We start from the raw sequence: 12,124 nt of genomic DNA, 5'->3' as shown, positions 1-12,124 counted from the left end.
ACACGAGATGTGTTACTAGATTATTTAATATCCGCGCGGGTCATGTGCTACATATCATCAGGTACCGAGACAAGAGCCTTCTTCTCTTCACGGGCGAGTAGAAATCTAGATCAGATCCTGGTGTCCTGTGAAATTTCAAGTGGGTGTTTTCCTCACGGGAGAGCAGAATCCCCCACCTGAGCTGCAGAACTTTGCAGAAGCGAACTTCACGCCTTAGACATCAAATCTACATGTGTACACCTCCCAGGCTAAGACATTTTATCATTCAAAACCATGCTCAGGTGACAAGTTTATTCAATCCTAAAACGTGGGTCCAAAGCCTCTCCCTCTACGAAACATGAGATCATGGTAGAACATTAGTTCATTGCTTCATACATACAAACCAGCCCACAGCACTTGCTGATGCCCCCCAAGGACCGCTAGGCACTAGCAGCTCCTCAGTGTCTCATTTCACTGTCACCTACCACAGAGAGGAGCTGGCACTGTTACCCCAAAGTCCACGGCTCACAAGGTAGAGCCCACAGCCCGAAGGGAGCTTGTGCTTCAAGCACAGCACTGCCTCCTGGGGGGAATCTGACGACAGACCTTCAGGCCAGGGCGGCTGGGGTCTTCACTACCTGCCTTTGGAAGCATCTTCAGGCAAAAGGACGAACTACTGTCTTGTTGTTCCTATTCGTCCGACCTGGCTCCAAATCTTTTTTGGGTGTCTCCCAGTCAGTGGCCTTCAGGAGGCAGAAAGGTCTGCACCCTGAGACTGTTCCGTCTTTATTTCCTAAGTATCAGTTACAGAAGGCACAGCGGGAGCAGGACCGAGGGCTCCCCAGAGGTGGGGGAGCAGCTTCCCTCGGCCCTCAGAAGCCCATGCGGGGCTTCTTCCGGTGTGGCTGAGAGCCAGAGAGGGCAGGCCCCTGCTGCCTGGAGCGGGTGGCCCGGGTGCTGGAGGTCTGGGAAGAGAGCACAGCGGCGCCTCCCAGGGTGTCCCTTTGGAGTGAGAGCTTGGCAGTGCAGTCTGGGAGGGTCCGCTGCCTGGAGGGGGTGGCTCGGATGCTAGAGGTCTGGGAGGGGGGTGCAGAGGCACTTCCTGGGGTGTCCCCTTGAAGCGGTAGCTCGGCCATATAGTCCCGGAGGGTCTGCCGCCGCTCTGAGGGGACACATTGGGCCCACAGCTCCTGGGTCAACTCCTGGGAGGGTGGGGTCACCGGGGGCCGAGGCCTGGACACAGGGGATGTCCTGTCTGGGCTGTGAGGGGGGCTGGTGGCATCTGAGAGGTCCAGGCGGCCGCTGAGAGAGGAGAAGGTACTGGATAGCTGCATCCGGCGCTTGTGCCGCTTGGGCTGTTTCCTGGGCCCCGAGCCCCTGGCCTGCTGCTGCTCCCACCAGGCAGCAGCTGGGCCTTCCCAGGCTGCCTCCAACCGCTCGCTGAGCTCATCCTCGGGGCCTGGCTCGGGGGCAGGAGGTGGCTCTGCCGTGGGGAGCGAGCCCAGGTCCCTCTGCTGCACTAGCCGCCCTTTGGCCATGGCCGCCCGAAGACCCTCTGGCACTTTCCCCTCAACCTTCTGCTGCTCCTTGAAGCCCAGCAGACGGCGGTGGGAAAAGGTGGGTGTGGCCCACACAGGGGGAGCCGGGGGCACCTCCAGCAGGGCCTTCAGCCACCTGCGACAGCAAGCAGTGGCCTGGGGGCTCCAGGAAGCTGTGGGGGTGTGGGAGTTGGGCCCAGGATCACGGGGGAGCCCAGAGTCTTCCTGGAGGTGGAGGCGCTGCTGGAAGACATCTCCAGCTGCTGAGAGCTGGAAGAGCGACAGGGTTGTTGTGGAGGCAGAAGGTAGGAGGGTGGCGGCCAGACCTAGAGACAGGAATAACAGTGACCCCAAGGCCTGGTGGGGGTGCAGCCCCCCCAGACTCACTCCCTCACCCAAGCACACCTATGGTTGGTGCTTGCAGACGCTCCTGCAGCCGCCACTGACTCTTGGGCTCCAGCAGGGGGAATGAGGAGAGGGAGTCGCTCCTGGAAGGGAGAGACTGGGGGGGCCCTGCCAGCCGGGGCGTGGAAGCCCCCTCCCCTGGAGGAAGGGCAGACAACTGAGGCCCTGTCCAGGCGCCAGCCCTGCCCATCCTCCCACGTCCCTCCTGCCCTCGCCCGGACCCTCACCTGCGATGTGCAGCAGTTGCAGCTGCCCGCCCTGGCCGCCCAGGAGCAGCGGCCTCGGGTAGCCGGGACGGGGTGCAGGCAGCAGCCGGGCCAGCAGGGGTGCGGAGGGGAGGCTGTGGTCCCATTTCAGCATGGGCACCAAGGGGAGACGCTCATCCATCAGATAGAGCGAGAACTAGCGGACCAAGAAGAAATGAGAGTGAGGTGCGGGAAACATCTGCTAAGTCTCAGGATGAGTGTAAACCTACTCCGCGACCAGCCCTGCCCGCCTTTCCACCTTCGCCTGCCCAGCCCCGCACAGGAGGCATTTCCGAGTGGGCGGCGGCATCTCTCATCCTGACGGCCACAACCAGGAGAAGGGCTCTCGTCACATCGAAGCCCACCTGGCTTTCACCAGCCTTCCCCTAACTCACCACACTCTGGAACCTATGCTTGAGACACACCTACTAACACCCTGGAGCCCTGAGCGGGTGGGGTGGGGAGCAGACCCCCGGGGACCCTCAGACCTCCTTCCCTTTCCTGAGCACACGGTAAATTGTCCAGCTTGGCAAAGACTGCTCCCCTGCCCCCTGCCTTTCCTCTTCACCTGGCCCATTGCCAGCGGCACCTTTCAAGCCCTGCTCAGATGTCACCCCTCCATGAAGTTGTTCCCACCCGCTAGCTAGCATGTTTCAGCCACAGACTCATCAGGGTTTTGTGATTCTTATTTCACCTGCATTTGTCCCAGAACCATCTCTAGTAACCATGCACAAGGGACAGGAGGGGGAAGTGTTACTCACCTGTGTACAGATGAGATGGAGTGTGGGCTGCAGAGAGTCAGGGCCACACTCCCCCAGGTACTGGGGGAGCATGACACGTTCCCCTTTCTGGCACGATGCTTCCGCCCCACCACGAAAAAGCAGCAAACCACAGCCTGGCGGGCCCTGGAGGGAAAAGCCAGGTGGGTCCTCCCACAGTCCGAGGTCTGGGGCACCACCCCTGCAGCTTTTCCTACCCCAGGGGAGGGCCCCCATGCCAGCCCCCACCCGGTGTATCTGCTCTGACCCAATGCTGGGCCCTGACAGTCCCCACTCCCTCACCTGAGTGTCGATAATTTTCACTCCAGTGCGGTCACCCACAGTCAGCGCCCGAGGATGGGATGTGAAGTCTGCCCAACGCCAGGGGGAGGGGTCCCGGAACACAAGGGTCTCAGGATCCTTATAGATTTGCCGAAGCCTTGGAGAAACAGGCCAGCCATGGGCGGGGAGATAAGCTGATGGACGGGAAGTGGGGGTGGGGAGTGCATGCCAGAGTTCAAGGGGAGCCATTTGTGAGGATGGAGTGTTTCTTGGAAAAGGGGCATTACCCATCCTGGGGGGTCCACAGACAGATGGCTCCCGAACGGCTGCAGATGGCCAGCTCCCCGGGCAGGTGCGGGCTACAGGGCACAGGTGTGATTAATGTTGAGCCATTCCCTTCCCCCATGCCTAGCCCTTGCCCCCCAGCCCGATTCAGCCCCCTCACCTGAGGTTGATCCCTGTGGCCCCCTTCTTGACCTGCAGTACTTGGAGCGGAGCTGGGTGCCCCTGCTTACTGACCTTCCAGAGGGCACAGTGGTAGTCAGAGCGGACAGCCAGCAGAGCTGACGAGGGGATGGAGAGGGTCAGGCTCAGGCAGCAGGTCAGGCAGCAAGGGAAGGAGGTGTCTAAGGGCCCTTACATTCTCCCTGCACGGTGCGGGTCACCACCTGCCGGACAGGTCCCCGGAGCTGGATGTGGCCAGGATCCCCAAAGATCCGGGGGTCACCACCTGGGGTCAGACGGACCTGTTGGAAATCTGAGCCTCTTGCTAAGGAGAAGTGCATGATCGCTACAAGCCCCCCGCAACTTCCTGCCTTTCCCCTGGACCATGCCAAGAGCATCTCCTCCACCAGAGGGAGCCAACGGGGATCCTGCCCAGTGAGAAAGGATACACAGCCTGTCCAGGGCGACTCCTGCAGGGTAGACCAGCTGCCCTACCCGGGGCATCCTTCCGGGCAGCCAGGCCAGTGCACCTCCGGTGAAGGCATCGTCTAGGAGCAGCTGCTCCCATCGCATTGCCAGCTCCTCATGAAGCAGCTCTCCCAGGAGGTTCGCCACTGACTTGCCCAGGATCGGGCCCCCAAGGATGGAGAAGCGGCGCTGTCGGTTGCTGAGGTAAGCCCAGGGACACCTGGGGGGGGACAAGAGGATGGCAGGGGGGTCAGGCTGTGGCAGTGCCAGTGAGGAAGACTGGGTACCCTTCCTAGGAAGGCCAGGTGCAGTACACACATCTTTCATCTACCTAGAATTTGTTCCTTTCGGAAACCACCCTACCCTATTCCCATGCCCTGGGGATAGTCACATGACCCAAGCCCGGCCACTCAGAGTATTCCATCACCTCTGGCCACAGTGATTGGCTCACAGATGGGCACGACACCCAAGCCAAGCCAATGACACCCTTCCCAGGGCTTCTGTGAGTGCCCCAGGAAAAGACACTGGCTCTTTCCTTGGAATCATAAACCATCTTGCTGCACTTGGAAACCACCTAGGAATTAAGCCAGGCAGAGGCAAGTGGATGAGAAAATAAAAAGAAACAGAGCTCGATTTCAAACATTTGAAAACCTGGATATAGCCTTGCCTGCAGCCCATGAATTTAAATTCCCCTTTCCCCTTAGGCTATTGGAGTTGCGAATTTTGTATGAGGAAATACGGCTCGTGACGCCTGAGGTACAGAGCAACTGTGATGGAAACTTGGATCCATTCCCAGCAACGTCCACATCTCCCTCCCACACCAGCTAGGCCTACCCACCCCATCCTTTGTCACTAGCCACTTGCCCCCAGGGCTGGTGTCCACCGAGGTCCTGGAGTAGCCTCTTCACACTGACCACTGTCTTCTTCTTAGAGCGGCTCTGTGTGGAAAGGCCTCGTCAAGCTCATACACCCTAGGGCTCACCCCGACATAAAGTGGGAGCCCCTCTCCTAGCCGGCCAGGGTTACTCACCCTTGCTCCCTCCAGCTTGAAATTCTCCAGCATCAGCTTCCCCAGGGGTGCAAAGGCTACGTCCCCATGGTCCCAGAGGAACTGGCTGAGCTGCAGGAGGAGAGGAGGCCAGGTCACTAAGCAAGGCCCCAGCCACACAGCACTGTCCGTTCCCTCGTGGGGCCACTCACCTGTTCAGTAACATCCAGCACAGGTCGGGGCTGCCTCCGGAACTTGGGACTTCCCCGGAAAAGCAGGTCCTGGGCAGTCAGGCCAGGGTCCCAGGGATCTGGGGCAGAGTGAGGTTGAGGAAGGGGTCTGTCCCAGGGACTGGGAAGGGCCCAGGCGACTGGACATACCCAAGGAGCCTGGGGGTGGAGGGCATTAGCAGGAGGCGGGAAGGTCTCAGGATGGGTGGATTGGGGGAAACAAGCGATGGGGCAGCAGGTTGGGAGGGGGCCCTGAGGATCAAGACCCTTACCAGGACCAGGTGGCAGCAAAGGAAGGGGCCCAGGGGTGTCTGGCTCCCAGAACAGGCCCTTGGCCAAGGGCAGCACCCTATTCTGTGGAAAACACAACCATGACAACAATGCTTCTGGGACAGGTGTCGTCGCCAGCACTTGTCTTTTATTAACTCATTCAACCCTTACAAGGAGGCTGCCGAGTTGATACAACAGTCATCGTCACTTTACTGATGAAGAAATGGAGACACAGGGAAGCTGTCACTGGCCCTAGGTGACACCCAGTAAAGAGAAGGGCTGGGTCTGAACCCAGGCAGTCTGATTCCAGTGCGTGCTTTTGACCTCCAGGCTGCACGGCTCTCGAAGGAGCCCTCGCGCTCCCCGCACCATTACTGGCTGACCCAAATCCTACCTGATTCTTATTTCCACTCAGGACACCCTTTGGTCACTTATTCGGGGCACCCACAGGCTACTCCACTCCCTACTGCAGGGCCGGGGATGGCTCAGCTCAAACACCAGGGGATGGAAGAAAGAACCCGCAGGCCAGGCTTCCAGAGGGGAATGATTTGACTTAAGCCCTCCCTTGTCAAGGAAACCACACTGTTCCCCTCCCCAGCGCCTCACTGGCTCTTTTAATTTTCTCGCCCACCTGCCACTGCCTGCCATAATCCTCAGCCAACCTGCCTCCAAGTAGCAGCTTTAGGCTTAGGCTTCCAGGCTTCCCTCCTGTCCCAGGAGCTCTCCGCCCCCCTCCCTCCCTCGCAGCCTTGTGCTGTTTCAGCATATTTTTGGTTTCTGCTCAAAGCTATTAGCATTACTTTGTAATGATTTTGTCCTTTGGTCTGTTTACTTGTCTATTCTCACTCAACCTAACTCTAAGCTCCATGGGGGTGGAGACTGTACCCAAACAATTGATGCTGGATTCCCAGGGCCTCCTGAGGTATCTGGCAGGGTGGTAGGAGCTGTTCAATTGAGTATTCAATGAGCTGAATACAAAGAGGAAGGAAAGGCTGGGGGAGAGGGAGGTAGGGAAGAGCGAGCCAACGCTTTACTCAGCTCCCACTCAGTAAACCCTGTGGATGGAAGGTTGTCCCATGGACCCCAAAGGAGGTGCATTCTGGCTCAGCCTGGTCTTAGCAGACACGTCACCTTGTACTCCTACCAACTGGTGTGACTGCTAGAAACGGGGGCCAAGTGAAGGCTCTCTCTCCCTGCCATCCGTACCTCGGAGTTCTGGGGCAGGGACTCTGGCAGGGTCAGTGCATCTCTCCAGCTGCACATGAAGGACGTGTCAGGGACATCGCTCAGACCCAGGGGGCCGGTCATAAACAACGTGGGGCGGAGGGAGCTGGGGAAATCCATCCTAGAAAATAAGAACCACATGTCACACTGGCATTCTCAAAGGCCTCAATCTGACCAATAGCCTCCAGAGTGAAAAGTGCCCTCAGAGGAGTATACTTCTTTGAAGAAGCAGATAATAAAGAACAAATGAGTATGTAGCCAACTGCCAGAGAGTAGGAAGTGTTGTATTAAAACCAACCAACCAACCATGAGGGAGGGGATGGCGATAGGCCGAGGGTGTGGTTTTAGCAATGGAAGCCAGGGAAAGCCTAACTGAGAAGGTGGCTTTGGCATGGCTGGAGCCTAACGAGGAGAGAAGCACAGACAACAGGGAAGAGGGTTTCTGGCAGAATGAACAGCAAGTACAAGAGTCCTAGGGCAGGAAGTGTTTGGGAAACAAGTAGGAGGCCATCCAATGAACAAGAAGAGTGGCCAGTGGCAAAGGATGAAGACAGGTGGCAAGGGGTCAGCTTCCATCATAGCTCTTAGGTATTATAATCACGTATCTGTAAGCTACGCACCCTACACTCCAGGCTACATTCCCAGGAATAACTCAAGTTCCCCCAAGCCAGGCACTGAGTCTTATTTTTCTGTCTTAACCACTGTCAAGTATAGTATCTTCCAGAAAACACATTATGTGTTGAATAAAAATAAGTTCAGTGAAAGGGCTTTGCTACATACACAGTGCTCCAGAAGTACAAGTAGCCACATCATCCCTCTTTTTTTTTTACTAACAGCACAAATCACAGCGGTGCTCACTTACTGAGTGTAAACATCTGCCAAACACAGTACGACATGTGTTAGTCTTCTAGTCTCCCTATTTTGGAGTTTAGGAAATTGCGGCTCAGGAAGGAGCCACTGGTCCAAGGCCAACAGCTTCCCCCATCTAATTCACAGTCCAACTTCTGCACCGCCCCTCTCCTGTGCATCCCAAAGCAAACACCAGCATTCGGGTCTTCGTATGCACAAATCGTTTCCCTTGGAACTGCTGCATTTTATCAGCTGATTCTGTAAGCTCCGTGCATCCATGTATCCTCAGGACCACGCAAAATGTCCATCACACAGTAACTACTTGTCAAATGAATAAATACGTTTCTCCAGCAAGTCAGCCTCATTCCAGCGGTGGCTTGTATGTATAGTCTTATCTCTTCCGCTAGACTGCAAGCCCTCTGAGGGCAGGGACTGTATCTCATACATTCCTGGGGTATTGGTGCCTGGCTGCTGCTTTCATTCTCTTTAACGTAACCAGAGAGAACAGTGGAAGGAATCAAGAAGATGCTCAGTGAGTCCTTGTGAAAAACACTGGCTTCCACAGGACTGACTGTACCAATGGCAGTGAAGAAGCCCCCTCTCAGAGGCGGCTGCATCCCTGGTACATCAGTGTGCGCATGTCTCTGGGTTGTCTGTTGTGCCTGGGCTCCAATCACACTGACCTCCTCTAGGTTCTTCCTCACCAGGCTTTTCACCACAGGGTCTCTGCACACTGTCGCTCTGCTTGAAGCGATTGCCAGGGTCCTTCCTATCCATCGACAAAATCCTACTCATCCTTCAGATTTCCAGTCAGGAAGCCTCTCCCAGTTCCCTCACAACCCCATTCTCTCACAATACTCTGCATGCTTTCTCCAGAGCACGCACTGCAATGTGTAATTACATAATTAAAGAGCTGTTTGATTAAAAAGTGGGAGAGGGATTTTATCCCCAGGGCCTTGGTATTTGCTACACGGTAACAATCAGCCCCAGTATGATGAAGGAACAAATCCAGGGATGAATGAACAACAGTGTAGTCAGGGGTTCACAAAGCCGGAGCCTGTACCTGGGGAGAACAACCTTGAGCCCCATCCCCTGGCCAATAAGCCACAATGAGCAAACAGAACCATAATCACAGGAGAGCTAAGCAGGCTCAGGAAAAGTGTCTAAAGTTGTGCATGCACATTAGTGAAAAGAGCTGTCCTACAGTTAACTTTTCCTCATTAGAATAATAAAAAGCACTCTCCTAGGCAGAGTCTTAAGATGCTAGCATGAAGTAGCACGTGGGTACACTGCACAGGTGCATGTAGGACCCACTTCAACATACTTTGGGGAGGGAGCCGAGAAAGAGGAAGCAGTGGCCTCCAACGCCAAGAGGCTATGAAAACCGCCGTAACTGTAAACCTCCGGGAGCCACATCTATTCCCTATTGGAGTGTGCTCCCATGGTGCATCAAACTCTCGCTTTAATATACCTTTCTCTCTGCAACACTTTCGCCCACTCTCTTGATTTCTATTCCGAGAAGGGCAAGGACCCGTGCGCCGGTAACCTGAGAAAAAGGAATCCAACAGCGTCAAACAAACCCGGGAATTCCGAGGGTGTTGGTGGAGCCCGCGACCTCAGGAAGCCTCTAGACAAGGCAGCCCCAACTTCCCAACCTCACCTGGGGCTCTCCGGGCCTCTTCAGACCTCGAAGGCTGCGTTACCGCCACGCGGGACACGCAGAAAGCGCGCCTGTAGCCGGAGACGGGTGAAGGGATCCGGACGGTCCCTCCCCTCATACATTTACTTGGCCACGTCCTCCCTACTCATCTCTTCCAACTCCCACCTCCAGGCCCTAGAATTTCAACAGCACAGGACTCTCATCAAACGCTGTATACCAGACAGCTCGGGGACCGTGGACTCGCGCGGAGAGCAGACCCGAGCTTTCTTCTCGGCCCCGGGACCCCTCTTCCTGCCGTCCAGCAGGGCGCGCCCACTTACGTGGCCCGGGCCTCGCGGAGCTTGTCTGAGAAATGGACCTCCGCGTGACGCTCGCCTGACCCTCGTGACACGAGGGAGCCCAAAGCGACACGCTAGCTCCAGCAAACACCGATGAATCAACCTCACAACGGTAATTAACGGTCTTCCGGACCTAGCCGGAAGTGCTCCCTCGAAGCAGGAAGTCCCGCCTCCCAGCCTGGCCTTACGGGCGCCCCAGAGCGCCACCTTCCGGGAGGAGGGGGAATGGGAGTGGAAGTGGTGCTGTGGGCAGTAGAAATAAAACCTCAAGTCCTGATAGTGAAAGCCACGTTGAGGAGAGTTCGAATTCCATCTCTATTTAATTAACGTCCTATTTTGCAGGGTTGTTTTAAGTATTAAATGTATTCACTCAGCAAACACTTTCTGAGCACTCACTATGAGGCACTGTATTAGTCAGTAGGAATCCTAATGATTGTCCTTATATCCTATGAAGTAGGCTTTACATATAGGTGTACAGGTAACTCTGGGGATGCATGAGGTTTCCCCAATGGTCAGGCAAGTATAGCTTTAGGCATTGATTCTCAAATTATGGCGTGCATCAACATCACCTGGAGGACATGTTAAAACATAGTTCCTGATTCAGGGAGGCTGGGGTAGGACCTGATAATTTGAATTCCTAACTTCCCAGATGATGATTCTGCTTGCTTAGGGGCCAAGCTTTAAGTATTGTTTAATTATCTTAACCTACCGTGTTTCCCTGAAAATGGGATCTAGCTGGACAATCAGCTCTAATGCATCTTTTGGAACAAAAATTAATATAAGACCCGGTATTATACTATATTATATTATACCCAGTATTATATTATATTATACCTGGTCTTATATTATATAAGACCCGGTCTTACAGTAAAATAAGACTGGGTCTTATATTAATTTTTGCTCCAAAAGACGCATTAGAGCTGATTGTCCAGCTAGGTCTTATTTTCGGGGAAGCATGGTAGTAGCTCTCAAACTTGATCATGTATCAGAATCCCCTGGAGGCCTTGTTAAAACAGCTTGCTGGGCCCTACCCCAGAGTTTCCAGTTTTGTAGATCTGGGATGGATCTAAGAATTTGCATTTCTAATGAGTTCCCAGGTGATGTTCATGCTTCTGGTCCAAGCACCACACTTTGAGAACCATTTAAAGAATCAATTTCCAGAATCTTGGCTTACATCTATAGTATAATAATAGTTTTTATCTGGGAGATGTTTGGAATCAGATGGTTCCCTTTTTGCATCTCCCCTTTCACGATTGCTTTTTTCCCCACTTTGTAGTATTGCCCAAGATGGGCACTGAACAAGGATGGTGATTCCAAAAAGTTGCATTCCTGCAAGAGAGTCCCTGTGAGACTAAGAAAAGCAGATTCAATAAGAACTAATGATGGATGGGTGCAGGAAGGAGAATTTTGGGGGCTGACAATATTCTGTTTGTTCATCTGAATACTGGTTACATAGATATGTTCAGTGTGTGAAAATTCATCAAAAGATTTGTACACTTTTCTGTACATACTATGTTATACTTCACTAAAGAGTCTTTTAAAAACAGAAGAAAATAAGAAAATATTGCTGGCTGTGATGCTATCTCATTGAGACTTTAACGTCTTGGTTAGGCTAAGGGATTTCCCAGCTACCTATCTCAGAAATAGAATTTAGAAGTCACTCTAGGAGGGTGGGAATTCTTCTGTCTCTGCTGGTCACCAGTGTATCCCAAACAACTAGAAGAGTAGATGCTTGATAAATATTTGAATCAATGAAATGAGACGGTTCTTCTGAGAAAATATCAACACATTTATTTAAGTTGAATAAACAAAGTCAGACTGTTTCTAATAAAAAGTAAGTCTGATTTAGGTGAGTGGTTTGACTATGAGGGTAGGCTTTGCCAGTTAGATCATTTGGAGAGCATTTTTCATAAATGAAATAGGCTCAGTCTGCATCTCTATGGTTTTGATAAAATATATTGGAAGGATTATTATAATAAATAATAAGTTAAAAATTGCTCCTTTTGTAATTATTTAAACTTGTGACAAAAATATTTGGGATAGTTTTTAAAAACTATTTTATGGGTATGCATGCAAAAAAAATTGAAGACTATATTAGTTTCCTTTTGCTGCTGTAACAAATTACCACAAATTGAGTGGCTTAAAACAACCCAATATCATACAGTTCTGGAGGTCAGAAGCCTGAAATGGGTCTCACTGGGCTAAAATCAAGGTGTTAACAGGGCTGTGTTCCTTTCTGAAGGCTCTAAGAGAGAACCAGTTTTTTTGTTTGTTTGTTTGTCTGTTTGCCTTTTCCAGCTTCTGAAAGCTGCCTGAATTCCTTGGTTCATGGCCCCCTTCCATCTCTAAAGCCAGCAATGGTTAGTTGAGGCTTTCTGGTGATGCCATTTCTGATTTTGACTCTCTGTCTCCCTCTTCCCCATTAAAGGATGCTTGTGATTACACG

The 12,124-nt window shown here is 53.2% G+C and overlaps 1 protein-coding gene across 7 annotated transcripts; it reads right to left on the bottom strand.

Annotated features, from left to right (window-relative positions):
• Positions 1 to 8: 8 nt before the first annotated feature.
• On the bottom strand, positions 9 to 9,816 carry TAF1C (TATA-box binding protein associated factor, RNA polymerase I subunit C). 7 transcript variants are annotated; one of them, XM_074314503.1, is made up of 17 exons: positions 9,661 to 9,816; positions 9,341 to 9,514; positions 9,152 to 9,226; positions 6,814 to 6,952; positions 5,610 to 5,691; positions 5,320 to 5,417; positions 5,150 to 5,239; positions 4,984 to 5,057; positions 4,101 to 4,339; positions 3,848 to 3,964; positions 3,653 to 3,770; positions 3,495 to 3,566; positions 3,229 to 3,364; positions 2,929 to 3,072; positions 2,150 to 2,324; positions 1,923 to 2,060; positions 9 to 1,843 (listed from the first exon to the last, which is right to left on the bottom strand). In XM_074314503.1, exons 4-17 carry the CDS (start codon positions 6,949 to 6,951, stop codon positions 852 to 854), a joined length of 2,613 nt encoding a protein of 870 aa, XP_074170604.1. In that variant the 5' UTR covers position 6,952; positions 9,152 to 9,226; positions 9,341 to 9,514; positions 9,661 to 9,816; the 3' UTR covers positions 9 to 851. The 7 variants fall into 7 exon arrangements, with proteins under 7 accessions (XP_074170604.1, XP_019599292.2, XP_074170605.1 ...); XM_019743733.2 differs by lacking the exons at positions 9,152 to 9,226; positions 9,341 to 9,514; XM_074314504.1 differs by lacking the exons at positions 5,610 to 5,691; positions 9,152 to 9,226; positions 9,341 to 9,514; positions 9,661 to 9,816.
• Between the last annotated feature and the right edge of the window lie 2,308 nt (positions 9,817 to 12,124).

This window comes from Rhinolophus sinicus, linkage group LG11, assembly GCF_036562045.2.
Source record: "Rhinolophus sinicus isolate RSC01 linkage group LG11, ASM3656204v1, whole genome shotgun sequence".
NCBI lineage: Eukaryota > Metazoa > Chordata > Mammalia > Chiroptera > Rhinolophidae > Rhinolophus > Rhinolophus sinicus.
Note: the sequence above shows the minus strand (reverse complement) of the source record. Positions and strands in the feature narration are given on the sequence as shown.